The sequence below is a fragment of the Astatotilapia calliptera genome, chromosome 12 (assembly GCF_900246225.1).
Source record: "Astatotilapia calliptera chromosome 12, fAstCal1.2, whole genome shotgun sequence".
In the NCBI taxonomy this organism is placed as follows: Eukaryota; Metazoa; Chordata; class Actinopteri; order Cichliformes; family Cichlidae; genus Astatotilapia; species Astatotilapia calliptera.
The window spans coordinates 13,305,442-13,326,645 of record NC_039313.1 but is presented as its reverse complement, the minus strand read 5'-3'; the positions used below and the strand labels follow the sequence as shown (position 1 = coordinate 13,326,645).

Here is a 21,204-nt window from a genome sequence, read left to right as displayed (position 1 = left end):
AATACAGTAACTCATGAGGTGGCATACATCTAAAAATCTTAGGACTAGTTGAGATTAAGTGTTCTGTAAATCCTGTGAAAAGGATCACTCGAGAAAGATGACACCTAGGATTTTCAAAATGTTTCCATAGGTGCATCCACTAAAAACCTTGGATGCATTCGATTATCGTAACCTTGGCCTTTAGGTGACCAGAAGTCAAGTTTTGTGAAAGTCTTGTGAATACAGTAGCTGAAATGAGGTGATGTAGGATTTTCACATTTGTACTAAAGGTGCATTTGCTTGAAGATGAGGGGTAGCTCTGGCAGCAGCTATTTTTTTTATTTTTTTTAATACTACTTGTCATATCATTGCATTTTCTTTAGTTTCTTTTGCATTAGCTCTGATTGTGACTAACAAGCTCTTCCATTTGGTATTGACTAAGTGAATTAAATTTGAGTCCTAAAATCTAAAAATGGTGCTTAAATCTTTACGGCAGTGATGTGGAACTGTTCACTCGAACCTTAGATCCAGGCTGAATCGCTTTTTGCAGGAATGGTAAAGGGAATTATTTTGTGCCACTGTGTAAAAGGTTCTTCATACTCTGACTTGGAAGTCTCACACTACATTGCTTAGGAATTTTAAGTATTGGGAAAATAAAGTTTTACATACACACAGCAATGTATGAAATAAATTACATTTATGTAGCCTGAACTGTGCAAGATTTCTTTCTCGGCAATAATGTAAAATTCCTTTGGGCTCATTTCTGTCCACGGATTTCCCATGGGCTTGCCAGAAATGATGAACAGGGTTCCTGACAGCTGTGTGAAGTTGTGGAGGAGGAAACAGCTTTAGCATGGATGAGTCATGTCTGACCTTTGACAAATACCTCTGTCAACCTGTCTGTCCATCTGCTTCTCTAATCTTTTCTTCCACTTTGCTACTGCACTAATAATAGACTGTACCACCTGTAATCTCCCTTGCTGAAGCAGATATTCAGTATTTTTTTCCAGTCATGCACAGATGCAACATAGCCCTGGAAATGTGTAGTCTGTTAGTCACGTCAGTACAAAGTCAGAAATAATGCTGAGAAGGTTAAAGATTTATTTGTTGGATACTCAAAGACATTTTGCAACTGGTTTTCTACAACATGATCTAGAAAAAATATTGCTTATATACAGAAATGTTGTTTATTTCTTTGCAGATACTTGCCAAAAATCAAACATTGATAAATCATCACCAAATCAGGAAATGTGTTCCTTACATGGACTTTCCTTCTTTGTCTGTTAATCATAACTCTTCAAATTCAGCCCTGAACTCTGCTGAAATTCCTGTGCCACAGAATTAAAGATTAAAAAATGCATACATATTAGCATTTGCAGATTTTAAAAAATTGTCTTTACCAATCTTGGCTCACGATGCCGTCTCATTTTTGTGTGGCAATGCTGCTGTGGTCGCAGTTTTTGTCTCTAAACTTTCCTGACATCTGTGGTCTGAGTATCATGCATCTCCTTTCACATTGCCAATTTTTCTGGCTGGTTCCTCGTTTTGGATGCAGACAGACTCTTTAATTAAAGCCAATGTCATTGCCTGTTGATTCTTGGATGTGCCTGTTGATGCCTCATATGTGTGCTTATTCGTTAATTAAATGCTTGCCCTTAGACTTATTCCAGAGTTGAAAGCAATATGGAAATTTTATTGGGGCCAAGATTTGAAGGGACCGTTATTAAGGTTTTGGTGGAAAGTAAGTAGGGTTCAAACATGAAAAGGAAAAGCGATGCAAGTCTAAAGGATAAAGGTACTATATTCTCAGAGTTTTAAGAACATCAAACATTAGCAATAGCCACAGATTTTAACTTGTGTGAGTGATAGTAACAGATGATCTTGGGATAATTTACATGCAGTGTCACTCTCTCTTTGGATCAGAGATGCTAGCATTTTGATTTATTGAGAGCTGGTTGAATGTTCCCAGTTGCCTGTTTACTGCCAGTGGCATTGGCATACCTGCTTTCTCATTTTGGAACCATCACGTGTTATTGCCTCAAAAAAACCTGTGGAAATCCAGTTTGTCTGGTTAACTCTATTTTACTTTAAAGGTCATTGATGGATTGTTCATTCTTCTTTGATGCTCCAGTTCTTTGTGATCCTGTGCAGCAGGCCTTTAATTTAATGTTATTTGCTATACATTTATTTATTTATTTATTTTTAAGATCAAGACTTGTAGCTTGTTTTGTGCATACACACTAGAGCTGACGATTTGCTTCATAGTCCAGTCGTCCTGTTGCCCCTCATGGTATCTCCAGTGAGTGATGGCATCGCTGCTGGGTGCCAGAGCATCATACCACTGTGGTATCCATGTGTATCCACTCGATATAATATGTACCCTGTTGTGGTTTTACTATATCGTCCCCCTCTGTGTTGCAGGTATTGGTTATATGTGGAAGTGGGACACTGTAGCTTGGCTTTTTTAAAAATTATTATGAATCTCAGAACAATGATAATATTATCGATTTATTGCATCAGTGGGTAAACTGGAAAAAAATAGCCTTGACTGGTGAGCTATCACTATTAACCTTTTGACCGCCATCGATCCCTGACATCATCCTCCATCAGCACGACTGTAATGCACACATGCAAGGTTGGTTTTCCATCTCCACCTCCTGAGTCATACTGTTGTTTAGCATCTTCTGGCTGGTGGCCCAGGCTATGATCTCTGCCTCCCTGTGGATGTTTGACAGGAAGCCAACAAGAGTGTCACTCCCTATCCTCATCTGTCTCTTCCCTTGTCCTTCAGTCCCTATCATTACTGTCAAGGTGGTCCTTAGACATACAAAAGGAGCTTGCCAAATATAATTGTCTGAAAAATAACTTCCAAACGTATAGCGTCCTGCAATTTAGACATGCAGCTTGCTTTTGTCACATAACTACTCCACACAAGTATTTTTTTTAAATTAAGTATTCTAGTTTTCTAACTAGGCCAATTCTCTTACTTGGTCATTAGTCACAAGATTCATTGTCCCTCAGGCTTTCAGTCTCTTGCTCATATGAATTCAGCTAAACAAATGCACATACAGTAGAATGTGTCTGAACAAATACATTCTTTACACTCCAAGTTCAGACTTATCTGTAGGGTGTAATAAAGTGACAGTGATATTTACCTGAGAGCACAAATTGTGCCATAGCCTCCAGCATACAGGAGGCAACAATTTAAAAAAAAAAAAAAAAAACACAACACAAGAAACAATTCTGAATAAGCCTTAAACAATGACAGTGCAGATTTCATTATTTGAATAGGCCCAGCAGTTTTTAATGGTCTGCTAACTACTGCTGTGTATTCACATTATGGTTCTAAGATTATAGCGCCAGCTGGTTAATTTCTCCATATTACGATATAATTGAAGAGCACAGAGTAGTCATCTGTTCAGGTTTTCAGCTAAAAGTTACTTTGTCTTCTTCTGTCCTGCAGGTACAAGTTGATTCGTCGACGAGTCATCTGGCTAATAGGGCAGTGGATTTCTGTCAAGTTCAAATCTGACCTTCGACCTTTACTCTATGAGGTCATCTTAAGTCTCATGCAGGATCCCGACTTGGTGGTAAGGCAGCTACATACAGTTTATTTTTTCCCACTCAAAAGTGCTTGGTGATTAAAGTGCCAGGTTCTCTTACAAAAAACCCTCCTGTTCAGTTCATAATGACTGAAATGGGCTGTTAGTGAAAGTGCACAGCTGGCTACACAAACACAGTTTTCTGCTTAATAGCGTGAAACCACAGCCACTGTGCTGCCATCTTTCTACATAAAAAAGCCAAATGTAATCAGAGTTTGTGACAAGCTTTTTCCATCTTTTTTTCTCAACTTACTGTTTACTGTAGATTTTATATTTTGAATTTTTCCTTTACTATCCACTAACATTTTTATTTAGCTGTGGCCTTGACAAAACCATAACCCCAATTTGGACTGAGTTTCACCGTAAGGTAAAATTAGATTAATCATCTGATATGCTTTCTGTCTCATGCACTTGATTGTTTTCTTTTAACATAATTTATATCTAGTAATATGATAACATTTTAATTAAAGTTAAGATTTTAATACTTAATCTCCAAACAGCCAGAAATGTGATCAGGGATTGGTTCACTCAAGAGGTAGCAGTTAAATATCATTTTCTGTGTCCATTAACTGACACTCAATTATCATCTGTCATGTTGTGGGGGTATGATGTTGAATACAAAATACATTTCATGTATATTGAGTAAAATTCATTGCAGGTTGCTGACTTTTCTTTGCCAGTAGGTGGCTAAATAGGATAGTTACTCACTATTAACAGAGATAGATTTGTGTCTGTATGTAGACTGGAAAATGTACTGCGCATTTGAATTTCAACAACCTTCTATTAAGTTGTGAAACACTACTTAATGCTCTTAGAGAAGTTTGTTCAGGGTTCAAATACAATTCAAATAGCAGACACTGAACAAATCTAGAACATGTCATTCAAACGGGCTCACTTTTTGTGGAACTGAGTGTTTCTATCCGTTCCTGTACATGCAACAGGAGTTGTCAGTCATTTTTATAGGTTAGAATTTAGAATAAAAACGTGTGTACTTTAGGGCTGCCACGATTAGTCGATTAGTCACGATTACGTCAACTATCAAAATCATCGACGACTAATTTAATAGTCGACGCGTCGTTTGAAGCTTTGTAAGACGTAGGAATAAGTAGTAGGATTTAAGAGTGTAATAACGGACTGAAACAGAGAAGAAGAAGAAGCAGTGTCCGGTATCGTAGCTGTGTCCAAATTCAGGAACCGCATCCTCCTGTGCAATTGTAGGCCGATTACGTTACAGCGACATGACGGAGACTGTCCAAATTTGAAGACTCCGACAAATGCGGCCTTCGTTTCCCCAGATTTGAAGGATGGGTCGGGTGTATACTTTGTGGCCCAACCTATCCCAGAATTCATAGCGCTGCCCTGCTCAGTTTCCAATGGCGGCAGCTAGTTAGTTTTAATATTACTCTTATTATTCTTTCTGGGTCACAAAATAAACGTTTAACATATTTTCAGGCGAGAATGTAGCTGTGTAAACCTCAAATATCTGCTCAGTTTATCAAGACACCACATATTTTCAAAAGCGTCCCGACGAGCTCGATAGCTAGCCGGGGGCAAAGCTCACTAGAGCTGGTGAGAACACCGGACTCCCGGCAAATCGTTTTCAAACCCACCACCGTCTTTCGCTACTCAGGTTAAACATGATATATAAGTCACTTAGATAACCTAAAAATGTTATTGTTTGGCTGTTTTTAGTATTTTATTTGTTCCTGAGTAAATCGGTTTGGCTGAGATTAAAGTTGTATTTTTGCACAGCTGAATAAACGTCAAGCAGACAACTGATTATCAGAAGTGTGAGATGCTCGAGAATATACTCCGGTGTCCCGTTACATTTTAGATAGGAGGGAAGGAGCAGACGGCTGTTTCATTAAAATTTAATAAACTATCATCTTGTCTTCATTTTTAGTTAGCACTTAAACACTTAAAGCTGTATGCTAATGATAGTTATATAAGAGCTGATGCATGCTGGTGCAATAATTAGTGCCTAGTCGACTATCAAAATAATCGTTTGTAGCAGCCCTAGTGTACTTAGCAATTTGCTTTATGAGGTGGGTGTAGGATATATTAAAATTTTTGCAAATTTGTTTTTACATGAAAAGGCCCAACTTCCATGTCAAATATTCAATGGTGGGGAGAGTTGCGTCTATAGCTATGACCCAGATAGGCAAGCACAAGTCTATGCCGTGCAAAAGCCTGCAGTCTTCTTGACTAATAAAGGCACATCTGATATGCCAATTGATGAGCACTGCTGTAATCCCTCAGATGTCTTGGGGAGTACAAATATCAAAACAGTTGTAACAGTTTCAACTCCCCACCACTCACACTCGCACAATCTGCTGGCCTCAGATTTGTCTTTGTTCTACCGAAACAAAATTTAAGTTGTAGTGAAGTGAGCCTCAAAATGATGTCATGATAGATCAAGGAAATTTGCTATAGTGATATTCTTGGCAAAACAGGAGGGGGAAAAAAATAGCTTGATAATGTTTTCAGTGATTGTAGCTTGAAGGCAGCATGTCATAGTTCAAACAGACATGTCTTGTTCTGCCTCTTAGGTAGTCTAAATGTGTAGCGCCACTATATCAAATTTAGCCTAATTGAAATCACTAATGATTTTTGCTTTTTAAAGGTCCAGCCTGAACTTTGATCATAATTTGTGTAGTGTTACCTTATATACGTTTGCCTGCTTTGATCCAGATGTTGTGCACAGATGGTTTTTATTGCACTTAAAAGAATGCGCACTTAATGTGATAATTTAGTTACATGCCAGTATTATCTATTTTACTCTTATTTACACCCTGTGTAGGTAAATGGGTTTTGTAAATCGTTTGTGATATAAAGTAGAGATTAATTTCAGTGCTGTTACCATTTCAGCGGCATTTCCTCGTACAAACTTGCATTTACATAACTGACCAGCTCACTAATCATGTTGTAGTTCCTGATCAGTATCTTTCGGGGCCAATTAGAAAGTCTTTACCTGAATGAATTGTTAATCAAACCTCGAGACTTATAAACAATCTAAGTTGTTAATATCCTTGTTGCTGCTCTGTTTTCCTTATTAACCTGGAAAGTTATTCACTTATTTAATTATGACATCTTGTGTCCAAAAATTAGACTGAAGCGCCTTGTCATAGTCGCATTGTATTTAAAAGATAGATGTAGGAGCTCATGCTGCAGTGCAGCAAACTCTTCATTGTTATGGAAAAAGGAAGCCCATTTGGTTGCATAAAGAAGTCTAATTGTGCAGAAGTCTATGGGAAAAACAACATGATCTGTGACCTGTAATACTTTCCCGATGAGTTAATGGCCTCAGTCATTGTACTGAATGCAATATGATGAGCTTTTTTGTAATTTATGGTGCCATTTACTGTTAGAAAGGGTGATAAGGCAGTGGCCCTCGGTGTCTTGATCAGATTAACATTTTGATTATCACAAGCATGCTCTCTTAAATAGTTTCCGCAGACTTCTGTGGTAGTGTTGCACACTCCGGGAGCTTTATATGTGAGACAGCCATCCATGCACACGCTTTATTAGCATCCATCAGTGGCATTCATGAGCTAAATCACAGATGCATATTACTTGGATTGTGACAGTTTTTTTTTTTTTTTTTTTTTTATCTCCTCATTTTCTTCAAGGTGTTCTAGTTTTTGCAGCATTCTTGTTTGTTTACTCACAGAGTCTTAGTAAAGGTTAAAAATAGTCTTGTGGTGAGTTTAAGCTTTTAACTCCTTAAGCTTTTACACATACATACACATTGTAACAGTTGCTATTGTAATGCAGTGTATCACCACATGGCGGCGCCTCCTGTCTCACGACTGGTGTCACCCCCTTTTTTTGTTCTTCTTCGCACTCCTCCTGTAATGGATGCTCCCGTGTGTACGCGGACTAGTGTGCTCTTTAGTAATGTGTGGTAGAGGTAGCACTTTTATTTTTGATATTGTAAATAAATGAGTACTTTTTGGAAAGTCAGAAGCTGTTGCTCATTCGCTATCCACCTGCACATCTCCGCGGCTGGCTTCATCTCCACCACACGTTACAACATACATGTATTTATGTGAACACTAATCATTAATTTGTATTATAATGATGTATTATAAAGCAACTTAACTCATCGGTAACTACAAATTGTGGAAATGGCTGTTGCTTATCTGCCAGCATTTTTTTTTTTTAAATTAACACTTAGAATTTTTCAGTGAGCACTGGCTGAAATATTTTCCAGAAGAGGATATGCATTTGTGTTACTTAATATGCATGTAGGTTTTTTAGATGATGCTCATTATCATTTTACTCCAGATGATTGTTTTGGATTTGGTGTTGCTTTTTCACGTTACTTTTATCTTAGTCAGATTCACTGAGTTGGTTAAATGTAAGTTTTCCCTGGTTAGACCTTCAGTTACTTTTATAGTTGGCATAAATCTGATGAATTTTATTTTTATTTTTTTATTTTTGGCTTCTTAACCCCTCAGATATTTTGAACATCAGTAACATTTTAAAGTGAATGTTTCATGTAACAGTGTCGGACAATACGTATGTTTTTGTATAAGACCCATCTGAGTATTTTATCTCCATCTTTTAACCCATGGTTTTCTCTATGCTTTGTTGAATTAGAATGTAGTTTCACTCATAAGTATTCCAATTGCCAACAAGGCCAGTGCTGATGGCACTTGCAGAGCCCACTTCATCAACATACTCCTTTTGTTGCTGGTTAATGTATGCGGAATTATTAAAACCATATTCAGTATTTTATGAACATGCAGACAGAAGGGCTGTGTTTTTTCTTCGTGTCTAAACCAGACTGTCTGAATTTCAGATTTATCTTTCATTAATGTACTTTTTCCATTTGTTTTGTTCGTCACCTGTATTTTCAGTATAGAACAGATGCTTCAAATTTTTGTCTATGGATTTATAATATTGTTAGCCCATATTATTATTGTTATACAAATGATTGTATTCATTTAAAATGGCCAAATGTATCATATCTGTTTAGTGGACAAATATCATACAGCTTATATTTTGACTAAGCTGCTGCCTAGTGTCAAGTGTGTGTGTTGTAAGTTAATTACCAAAGAGATGCAGACCTTAGATTATGCTTACTTACAGTTATTGCTGTCATGTCATTTTTTAAAAATAAAACATAATATGAGAATCAGTTTATTTTCTGTGCTTCAGAAATATGAGCTGTTCATAGTGTTAGAAAAGTATAAACACCACAAGCTGGAGAAGTTGTTATGCTGCTTATTTGAGTAAGTCAATTAATAATTGAGGAAAATGTGCCAGTGTGAGTGTGATCATACCACTGGTTTGGTGCCAGTAATTCCAAAACCTTGACTTGGCATGATGTGATGAGGCAGAATAAATGGAGACCAAAATCTTCAGTAAAAATGGCTCAGGATTTTATAGATAATTGTGATTTCTGAATTAAAAATTTAATGCAAACGCCTTTTCTTTTTACTATTGTCCTTTAAAAAAAACAGAACAATTTTACATTTTATTTGGATTTGGCAGTATTTTATACATGTAGAAATATGCATGAAAATAAGGAGGATAAATTATGATATGACTGACGTGGTGGAAGCAAAGAATGTGTGTGTGTGTGTGTGTGTGTGTGTGTGTGTGTGTGTGTGTGTGTGTGTCATAAGAATGGAGAACACAAATCTTGTTCATTAAAATTTTGATTTCTGCAGTTTTCTGGCTTTACCCTAACAGAGTAACTCTAAAAATCAAAGAAGATTATTTAACTCTGCACTCGTGTTGTTTGAAAATGATTGTGTTATGTGCATAAATGATGATGGTAATGCTTGTGAAACTGTCAATATTTTTTAGTCAAGATAAGAAGTATTGAGAGAAAATCTGAGGGTCAAGATCAGATCAATGGGGTGCTCCATATTCATAAAGAACTTTTTTGTGTGTGTGTGTGTGTGTGTGTGTGTGTGTGTGTTGTACAACACAAACAGAAAGACAGAGGCCAATTGAGTTTTCCAGTCAGTGTATGAATATGAAATGATCTGTGATCCAGATTTGAAACCCCATTTGTATTATCGTGGAAGGGAAAATGCAATTTAAGCACCTTTTTGGGGAAATTTGCTATGCAGACCTTGCAAAAATGTTTGCAGGCTAAAAACGATAACATTCCAACCGTAACAAAATAGTCAAAATCACACATATTGATTTGTTGTATTAAAAGAATTTCTCAGATCTGGGTTAGCAAATCTGGCCAAAGGACCAATAAGTTCATGCCATGCTGATGTGTCCACAGTCCATCTGTCCATAATTCACAAGATTTTCTTTTCCTCCTACAGTAACAGATTTAAGCAAATTCTCACTGATCACCTAAGGGTTCTTCACCCAAATTGTGCTCATTTGTTAGTTTACAGGCAATAACCTGAGAGTTGTAACTGATCATTAGACGTATGACCTATGACTGTTCTGGGTTATCTTACCTGAATATACCCAAACAGGCATGTGAATTTAAAGCTTGAGACATGTTAGTAGACTGGCATTTAAGTTTTTTTGCTAACCTTTAACCTTCTGCCATCATACTCATTGCCAGATTATTCTGCTGTGATACAGAAAGCTGAGCAGCCACTTCGATGGCCTTTATTAGGCTAACATGGTACCTTGCAAACTAGCTTTGTTTATTTCTGAAAAGTTGTTTTACTTTAGGTTTATGGTTTCTATTTTTTCTCGCCCGATGTGAGTTTGTTTGTATCGGTTTAGATGGATAATGTGATGCTTAATTTTACCTGCTGAGCCATGTTTTTTCCCCCCTCTTATAGGTGCGGATTGAGACGGCTACAACTCTTAAACTCAATATCCTTTTGATAGGCCTATTTGAAAATAAGGGTAGTTAACTTCAGCAGCACATGAATTTATCATTCTTTTGAGTGTTATTGTAAACTGACTGCGACCTTGCAAAAGCAAATGTACAATGGTTGAGTGTATCTTGGTGAATTGCTTTTACATCTGTCTACCCTAAAGTTTGACTTCTTCTTTAACTCATGATCACCTGTCGATGACTTTGAGTTCCGGACAGAACAATTCCTTCCAGTGAGTACAAGTTTCTGAAATTCAAGTTTTAGAAAACACCAAAAAAGGTTTTTTAGACATCAGTATTTATGTCTGACATTTTAAATTCTGTCTCCCTGTTTAGTATCTTGAGTCCATCTTTGGGCTGCTCTTCCAGTTGTTGCAGCAGGTAACAGAGTGCGACACTAAAATGCAGGTGCTCCATGTCATCTCCTGCGTCATCGAGAGAGTAGGCATCCAGGTAAGATGTTTGATATCAGATAGAAGTTTTCCTTAAGTAATATGCATCTTTATATTACTGCACGATGACATTTACGGTATGAAAAGTTGAGGCAAACTCCAAAGTGTCTTTGAAGGAGCCCTTGTGTTCGACATCTGAAAAGATATATTCTGGCAGTGCTCTTTGAAGTGTAACTCCACAAATTGTACTTATTGACTTGGACTCTGCAGGGGACATGTGAAGCTGTTAAAAAACATCAAATCACAGATACAAATCACCAGTCACCTTGTACTATACCCACACCACCAAGGTAAAACGGCCATCTGTCTTAAAAGATAAAGCCCAAATCTTGATTCTTTGTAAATCACAAAGCCTCAAGCAGCGCTTGTTCTGATGTCTGCTCTCATTTACAATGAAGATACAGTCTCTCCTCTGCCACTGCAATGCTTTTGTAACCATATGGATTAGATTTTTTGAGCATCCATTAAGTTGTTTTAATCCATTTAACTGCCAGCCCTGGAAAAAAATGCCTTTCCTTTTGACCCCCCTACGTTCTATTCAGATCCATTTTAAGTGCCATCCCTTAAATAATTCCTTGACTTAAATCTGTCACAAAAATGGCTTTTATCCTAGCAAACTGTCAATCTGGTTAAGACTTCCCCCAGTCACTGGTCTTGGCTAAACTTCTAATGTCACTGGAAATCCCATTAATATTCTAACCGTTCTCATGAGGGATTTTGAACCCGCAAAGAGTGGCAGCAGTTGAGGAACTAGGCAATGAAACCACGACTATGGGTTGAGTTGAAATGAACATGATAACAGATATGAGATTTAGCTACTTTTTATGCTGTCAGTCTCACAAATGTCATCCTAGGGTGGTTTTGTGGGTCTGTTTTTCTCGCTTTTTATCTTTCTCCTCAAGGCTCCACAGCATTTTCTTTCTTTCTTTTACTGTTCTCTCTGCTCCTAGGTGGCTCCTCATAAAGGTGTAATCGAGCAAAAAATCCCAGTGTGGGGTCTTCAGCTCGGCCACATAGCCACTATAGGGAATAGAAAGGGCTAGCACAAGTCAGTACAAGAAAAGGCAGAATAGTTTCTGTAGTTGTTAATTCAGTGCCATACTCAAATGTCCTGGAGTTGGCTGGCTGCAAAGTAACTGCACCTAAATTGCACAGTGTGCCATCACATTTTGTAATTTCACACAGGAATGACAGTGATGGCATCCAATTAGTCTCTAACTACCCAGATATTTACATGATTTAAACAAAAGATTTGATGTAATCTAAGAACGGAAATGGATATGATACCATTTTGGTATTAGAACAGTGTTTTGTGAAGGATGATTGAGGACAGAGAAGTTTTTTCATGAACTGTGCATGTGTCATATCCTCTATAGTTTGGTAAAATGTAATGCCTTAGCTGCTGTGGAGCTACAGACACTGACAACATGTGTCAACAAAATTAGCTTCCATAAGAGGTTTTGCAGATTATGAAGTTGGCACATTTAATTTTCGCATTGCTGACAAACAGACTTAAAAGAAAAAAAATATCATGAATTTTCACCTACCTGTCTAGTATTTTATGTACCCAGCTTTTCCTCTGAAATGTGTTTTGAAGTGACTGATTTGGGCTTCTAGGGAGGCCGGGGAGGATAAGAGGAAAGGGATCTCAATTTCTCACTTAAACACCCCCCCACAAAACTTTCTTATTGGATGGCTGTTTGTTTTTCTTATGCCAAGTTTGTATACAATATTAAGAAAATTTTGAGAGAAAATATGCCTGAGTAGTCTCAAAGTTTGTTTGGGCATGCAGTAAATATGCATAACACTTTGCTGAGACAGCAGCGAATCAGAATTCACCATTGTCGCTTTTTCTGCTCCCAAATGAGACTTTTAATTTCTGCAAATCCACGGGAGTCTGATGTGAATTGAACATGAGTTGCAACTGTTGTGAAACCTGCAACTTAAGTTGCAGAGCATTTTCTTTGCTTCTTATTTGCCATCTAATGTGATTCTTTTTCAGATACGGCCCTATGTAGGCTGTCTAGTTCAATACCTGCCTCTGCTCTGGAAGCAATCTGAAGAACACAACATGCTTCGGTGTGCCATACTAACTACACTTATCCAACTGGTACAGGTATGGTGCATCTCAAATTTACAATTTATTATTTTTGCATTAGTCGGTCCAGTTTTTGCAAATCGAGTATTCACACACTATTCAATTCAAATAAATTGAGTGAATTGACTGATTAGTATGAGGAGTCAAAATGTTAAACAACAAGTTGATCTGTCGTATCAACTTTACAGTGATTAAGTTTATAAGTGTGATTCACAGTTTTCTTAAAAAAACAACAACAGCACACACAAAAATCCAAAACATCAGGATTGACTAAATTTCAGTTTAGTCGTGGATTTCACAATCCCCAGAGCTTTAATCCTTGTTGTAGGTACACATTCTCAAGATCCTTTCAAAACACTCTTGGCAAAAATCTCAATATTAATATTCAGTGGTCTGTTGTTTAATTTCCCAAAGGACCCCAGGGTCACAGCTGGTGCCTCTTTCAAATAATTAATTACATTTCAACTATGAGCAGAGTCAAAGTCAGAAGATATCCACCTGATTTTGATTATTATTAGAATTAAAGATATCAGGAGATAATAGGAGTTGTGGGTTGTGAGAATTAAGCTGCAGATTGCAAATATCTGCAACTTAATTTGGAGATATCAGTAATGAGAAACCCCATAAACTTAAATAGTGAGAAGAACATTTGTCCCAAGAAGAATGCTGTTATGGACTGAAGGTGCTTATCTCAGACTTGAATAAGATTTGGACCCCTGTGTGGCTGCATTAGCTCATGGTGGGAAATGAAATGCCTGGTGATACAAATATGTTTCCTCTGGGAGAGTAACAAGAGTACACATCTGGCAAACGAAATGAAAATCTGCAGCTGAAGGGCCTTAGATTATCTAACTGTGTTGCCACATGCTAATTTCTTTTTTTTCATTTAATACATGCAGAAAAATGTTAATGTTTAAAAGTTAAAATGTAAGGTACAGCAGAGTATCTTGTGTTATTAACCCTTTTGTACCTGGACCTGTCCTAATGTACCCAGTCCTGTACCTGCAAAGAAGTGTGTATGGATTGTTTGGCTTAGGACCAGCTGGAACTGGCACAACCAACTCATGCCAGTCAGTGATCCAACAGCATAATAGCCGGCGTATTGGCTTACTTGCTTTTAAACTTCAGTTTTGCCTGTAGGAGGGTTTTTTTTGTTGTTGTTTGTTTGATGGAGAGAGAAGAGTTGCACCATCTGGGGATTGAGAAATGCTGTCTTCGTTTTACACCCACATAAATGTAAGAGATGGCATATTTAGACCAAATTAATGTCATGCTATCAGTAAAACAGTGCTGACAGATCTGGAATGCTACTTTGGATCCTGTCGTCCTTCACACAGATTATTCCCCTGCTACACGCACAGAGTCATTTTTCAGCACTTCTGAAGACTTTTAAGATGTATTCTAACCATAACCAGTACTTGCCTAATCTTAACAGTTACTTTAAGCTTGCGATAATCCTAACTTTACCACAACCTCATGCTAAGTCAGGCTCTTCGTATTTGATCTTTTTTATGGGGAGTTGCTTTTTAACTGCATAAAAGGAGCTGACACCCCCAAAGTGGGACTGTGCCCAAGCACTTAGCATCATCAACAGCATCTTTCCCTTATCCTCTTCCAAATGATCTTGTGTTCTCTATAAATACACAGAGTGGATGTGTAAAGCTTAAAGTGATAGAGTGCTTTAAAAGGCCATGGTGTCAGATAGTGGTTAAGTTTTCATCAAGAGGAGTTTGTGTGTATGTGTGAAGAAAGATGGAAGTGAGGTATCAAGGGTGAGAAATGCTTCAGAGGGCATAATCCATAATTTAGAACAATCGTGTTTGTTGGCACTATATTTGGTAACTTTGAGTGCTTGACTTGTGTGTTTGTGTGTATTCTGATTTATGTAAGTATTTATTTTTTTGCTGTGTGTGCGTGTTTGTGTACTTGTCTAACTCTGCTGACAGTTTTGCTTAAAGGAAGGTTGTCTTTTGCCTTTTATGAAACAAACTTTGAACTGAATTTGGATGACTTTTTTCTTGTCAGTTCAATAACCGTGTTATTGTTTGAAGTCACTCAGACAGTGTATTCACATATATACTTACATATATACACACACGCACACAGAGATAAAGGCTGTTGACGTTAATGTGATAATAACATGTTGATGCAGACAATGCTGGACAGTTTTCAACTGAGGCGCCTGAACAATCTAAAACAAGGGACAAACTTTCAACAGCCATAGCTACATGGGTGGCTATGTCTTGCAGGCAGTTATATTGTGAGGAAGTATATGCTTAAGTCTACTTTTGGCATATTTTTTTGAGCATGCAGTACCCTTGAGATTTTTCTGGAGAATATTCTGAGCAGTATTACATAAATATACACGTGACTAAAGCAGGTCTGTTTGTCCACCTCCGTGCTGATATTGAAACGTGAAAAAAATATTGTTAAGGTGCATTTAGAAAAGATAAAGAAATCTGTGATTAATTTATGATTAGTCTCGAGCTAACTGTAGGGAATCACGCAATTAATTGCGATTAAATATTTAAACTGACAGCAGAGGGAGAAGGCTATAGTGATAGATGTATCACTCCCAAGTGCTAGCCAACATCAGGAAGAAAGAAGATGAGAACCTTGTGATTTACCAAGGGCTGAGAGAGGAGCTAGAGAAGATGTGGAAGGAGAATGTAATAGTGGTCCTGCGATAATCGGAGCACTCAGGGCAGTGATCCCCAAACTGGACAAATGGCTCCAGCAGATCCCAAGAGCCACATCTGAGATTCGTCCAGAAGAACACAGCTTAGAAAAGACAAAGATAATTCGCAGGACCCTGAAGCTCCCAGGCCTCTGGTAGACGGCCCAAGTTTGAAAGATAAAGACTGCAGGGGTTTGCTTATTGAAACGATGCCAGCTTTAGATGGTTCAACTAAATATTGACATGTGTGACTTTTTTGGCCAGGAAAGTGTACAGGGAATCTGCTTTTTTATTTTTTTATTTTTTATTTTTTAATCATTTGAAAATGCAAACTCTGTTTCTCTGTGATATGTTGAGTGAAGCATTCAGTTTAGCTATTTCAATTATACTGTGTTGCCAAATTGATATAGTCTATAGCCTGGTTGAAACATTAATCAAATGGTTGGTCATACTCTGGATATGTTGCTGTTGCATTTGACCCAAACACATCTGGAAAAAGGGATGCAGAATCTTTACTAGATGACCAGATTTTCCTCCAGAAACAATAACAACACTAACAATCATGTAGAGCTGAATGTGTGTTGAGCTGTGTCCTTTCTTACAGTCAAATCCAGCATTATAGCTGCGGTAATGTACCTTGAAATATGAGTTTGGTTTTAAAGTCTTCATCTTTGCTTCCAGTAGCACTGTTTTATGCCCCCTATTAGTTAAAAGCAGTGCGATACTATTGAGGTCAAAATGACACACTACTCGGTTGCTCATTCCCCTTTTCTGTGTTACAGTATGGCCACATACGGATGTCCAGTGCATTAGTAACAAAGGGCTTGTGAAGTACACTTTGCCAAGAAAAAAATCTCCCAAGGGGAAGTTGCGTCATTTCTTACTCTTGTGTCATCTTAAACGTCATTAAAATCTAAACGACCAAGAAACGACCTCTGACTTAGTTCCAGGACATGCTTTTTTCCCAGAAATCGAACTTAATAGGTCCATAGTGTTTTAAAGGGATATAAAGTGAGGATTTTAAAAAATAAATCCATAAACAACTCTTGCACCCTAAGGCAAGTATTTTGCAGCCAAAGAAACATTCTGTGCTTACAAAGAGCTTCCTCCCTGTTAACCTGATTCACTGAGGTATGGTCTTTCACTAGTTGCTGGGGAAGGGTGTGTCAGGTTTTGGATAAGCCGATGTGTCTCTATTCCACACCGTTCTGCTAAAGTTATCTGCAAGGAAAACCCATTAAACTGAAGCACACAAACTGACTTCCTGTATCTTTGTGTTCTCACAGGGCCTCGGGGCAGAAAGCAAGAACCTGTACCCTTTTCTTCTTCCTGTCATCCAGTTGAGCACTGATGTTTCGCAGCCGCCACATGTGTATTTGCTGGAGGATGGGCTGGAGCTTTGGTATAGAGACATATGCAGTACACTAACATTTATGACTTGTACACACTCCCATCAGGACACTAGATACTTTGGATATAGCTGTCTTTGTCACTCTATTTCACCGGAGTCCTTTTCTCATGTTAAACATCAGCCTCATTTACTGACTCTCAGTTTTCTTTTTCAAAGGCATCTATTCTTGAGTTAAATGCAGGTGTTGTTAATTCATGCAGCTCAACCACAATCTTAACTTTATCTTAATATTTGGGAATGTACCATTTTAATGAAGGTGCCTGCTACAATACACTATGTTCACTTTTGAAAATGCATTACCTCCAAAAGGTTCAGTTCAGCAGAAGAGAATTTGTCAGGGTTACCCTATATTGCTCTTTTATCATCCATTTGCTTTTTAACGTCCTACTTAATCTCTCTTTTCCTGTCTGCCGCGCTGGAGAGCTTCACTGTTCAGCATTCAGCATGCCGTGTCTGTCTTGCAGTAGAAACCCTCAGTCTTATATCTATTTTCCTATCTTTTAGTCTACTTGATAAACAGTGGTGCCCTATATATTTGTTTGCTTGGTTTACAGTCGAAATTGGGTTGTTTTGTTGTTATTGTTTGCTTCTAAGGTTATGTTGTGCTTATAATATCCTGATGATGTGTCAATAACACATTTAGTAAGCTACAAATGTGAATGAACTGTGTATTCAAACATTTTCTTTTTAGATCCCTAATATTAGTTCTTTTTATATAGACTACAACTTCCATTTTCTTAGTGGACTTCATTTATAGCCAAAATTTAGCCATTCGATGTTGCTTTTATGATATTTTGTCTTTTTCTTTGTACACAACCTTCATAATTCCTCGTTTTTCCTCCGTTTTAAATCCCCGTGACCTTCTTTCTCTTCCTGTAATATTTGTCGTGTTGCTGTTTCTCATCCCATGTTCTTTTGCCATCTCTAATCTAATGAACATCTCTTTTGTTACTTCTTGTTTTTTTTCTCTTTCTCTCTCATCTCATTACTTTGCCCTTGTTTGCCTCTCATCATGTCATCATGCAGGTTGGTGACTTTGGAGAACAGTCCAGCCATCACTCCAGAGCTGCTCAGAATTTTCCAGAACATGTCAGCTTTGCTAGGTGAGCTCACATGATGTTTCTTTGTTTGCTGGTTTGCCTGGCCTGGTTTATGACCACACACAAACTCCCCAAAATAACTTAATGGCATTTTATATGCAGATCACAGTATTGTTTAGAAAGGAAGCTGTCACAATAATATGAAGAATAATGTGACTATAATGCATTTTAGAGTGGGTTTCCTGTATAATGGTTATATTTATTTGTATATGTGTTGTTATGAAGAGAGAGACAAAAAACATTTCACTCCAGAAATGGTCATAACAGTGATGTAAAATTGCTGCACAACCCCCCCCAAAACAAGCCAGTGTTGTCAGATCAAATAGTTGAGAATCACAGAGAATGGGGAAGGTTGATGCAATCCATGACCGTGGACTTAATTTTCATAGTTTGATTACCTCAGGCTATTGTAGCTTGTAAAGATCAGAGTTGCGGCTTTGCAGTTGCCTCAAGGCATCAGAGTCACTACTCTTGGTCTGTAGGCAGCTGCGAGGGGTGGCAGACTGAATAGAACTGGCTGGATGATTTATCACGGGCCCACAGCACTGGGACACACCTCACATGTTCTACTCTGTAGTGGTGTATGTGTGTGGCCTTGCGTGCGATGAGGAATAGTATTGATTTAGTGCTTCTGCACATAACGAGTGATATGACCACTAGTGTAGCTTGATTGGCTTGGTGGAGCATTTGATCACTTACAGTGTGGCTGGGGAATCATGAGACAAGAGCAAAGGACTCGGGTTGACAGTTATGGATTGATGTATTAGAGGATGAGGGAATTAGAGAGGATGAGGAAAGGGGAAAGCTTGATAAAAGTTGGCATGGAGGTGGTGAATGAAAAGGAATTATTTAAAAGTGATTGCTGGAAAATTCATAAAGAGAAAGTCACATAAAAGAAAGTTTGTGCATTGGAGGAGCGTGGACATGGATGAAAGATAAGAGACGGCCTTATCTAGTGCTGAACAGAAACAGGAAACCAAGGAGATGAAAACTGCAGGAAAAGGGATGCTTTTTTTTTTTTTTTTTTTTTTTTTCAAGGCATCACTGCTAGTTATGTTAAATTTTAGACCAATCACAGAAAATTACAGAGAGGTGGCAGGAAGGTGACAAAAACAACTACTGTTGCCAAGAAACCAAAAAAGAGAAGTGAAAAAGCATACCAAATCCTAGTGATAGAAAAACTGTTTTAAATTCAGATTAAAGTTTGTGGGTGATCACAGTGAGTCCAATCATTCAGGAACATTTTCCTGAACATTTTTCAGCACAGAAGATGAACTAATAATGCAAATAACATTTATGCACTTGTAGAAGTCTTGACTGTGTGATTGAAAGACGTCAGCCCTGATTGCTTCCACTTGATTGACGAAGATCTGTCATATAATCAGCGCGTGCTGATCAGCTGCCATATTACTGGTTTAAGTGGGCTTAATGGGTGTATTGAAGGAGGGAAGACAGACTGTAATATCGATAAGAGGGTGTCAGATTAAAGAACAGCAAAAAATTGAAGGTTTAATGGTGGGAAATGAGAGACAGATACACACGGACAGATAAGGTTGTGTAGAAATGGAGATTGACAGATGGAAGTGGAAACACAAATTCCAGGAGAAAAATTAGCTCAGTCATAAAGGTATATGAGAAAATGCTGTGATGGTTGTTAGAGAATTGTGGATGAATATGATTGTCATTGTGCAAAATTATTAGATCTTTAGCAAGATGATTAGATCTTTAGGATGAAGGCTGACTTCTGTTTCCTACACAGACACACATACACATATCACTGATCACATCACATGCTCATAGACACATCAGGTGAGGAGCTTGCAGCTCCAAGATCCTGGTCCAATCAGCTCCCCTCGCAAGTTAAAATGGATTGAGCTCTGTCTTGCTTTGTTCACGGGAATAAGTCTCTAAACCAGCGCGGCCTGCGAAGCGCAGCCCTAACAATGGTATTCCACATTAGATGAAAGGTTTACTTTCACAATTCCATTCAGCACCATTTATCTCCCTAATATGCAGTTTAACTCATAAGGGCTCAAATGTGGACTACAGCAATTAGTTTCAAATTAGGAAATTAATAGTCTATTTAGATAACAAATTGGTTATTAAAGTGATTTTGCAAGAAGAAATGCCATATTATATCATCTGTCCATCCTCCCAGTGATCCAACAGCAGCCTCATGTGTTAAAACGCTGAAAACAAATAATAATTCTTTCTCATCAGAGGCTGCAATAGAGAAACAATCTCTCTCCCTTAAGAATAGATCTTAATAGATTAAGAATAGATCCTGCTTTGCCAACATCCATCTTGGTCAATATAATGTGACTCATTTTGTGACCCAAATATGCTTATAATTATTCCCATTTTCTGTGTTTACTTCGGAGACCTTGCTCGCCTTTCTGTCAATATTTGGTTCAGTGATGATGAGTGCCACTTTACTCTGGCCATGCCAGACACATATTAATGCAAGGAAAAGGAAAAAAAGCTTTCACATTTCTGCAGGTACAAGGAAACTGGAGTCCATTAGTATTAAAATAAATAAATAAATGAGGGGCAAATGCATTGTGTTTTTTTGGGGTTTTTTTGTTTTTTTTTGCTTTTTAAATACAAGTCATGTTTGTATATTCATAAAAAAGATCTGGGCTAAATCTTTGGAGTTTTCTATACGTATGTCTAATATCAAAAGGTGTTGGTAAGTTTCTAATCAATCATCTTTTCATGTTAAACTGCTTCTGTATCTAAAATAGATGTAGATTAGGTATTGATTTTGCACATATTAGCTGTTTTACTGTTTTGTCATATTAGGACTGATAATTCTTAACACAAGGGCTGTTTAATAGCTCTTATTAAGCTTTCAGCCACATCTCATTGACAACTTCTTTCTTCTTGCATCTGCTATGAGATAAAGGATCCAGTTTTTAGTCTTTCAGTCATGTCACGATTAAGCAATCTGAACTTGTCTTCTCTCTGTTGCTGTCTTTAAAGTCAAGAGTGATCAGTGGGCCTCAGTTAGTCAGGCCCCTGTTATCTTAGCTGTTATCAAATTTTCAAAAACTCTTAACAAGCGCGCTGGTTTTAAG

At 37.7% G+C, this 21,204-nt stretch overlaps 1 protein-coding gene across 1 annotated transcript in view; it reads left to right on the top strand.

Annotated features, from left to right (window-relative positions):
• ipo11 (importin 11) overlaps positions 1-21,204 on the top strand; it is a 135,600-nt gene that overhangs the window by 62,469 nt on the left and 51,927 nt on the right. The window contains exons 16-22 of the mRNA XM_026188417.1: positions 3,443-3,569; positions 10,352-10,385; positions 10,582-10,622; positions 10,726-10,842; positions 12,844-12,957; positions 16,903-17,018; positions 18,054-18,130. Coding sequence (XP_026044202.1) covers positions 3,443-3,569; positions 10,352-10,385; positions 10,582-10,622; positions 10,726-10,842; positions 12,844-12,957; positions 16,903-17,018; positions 18,054-18,130 — 626 coding nt within the window. The remainder of the gene's footprint in view (positions 1-3,442; positions 3,570-10,351; positions 10,386-10,581; positions 10,623-10,725; positions 10,843-12,843; positions 12,958-16,902; positions 17,019-18,053; positions 18,131-21,204) is intronic.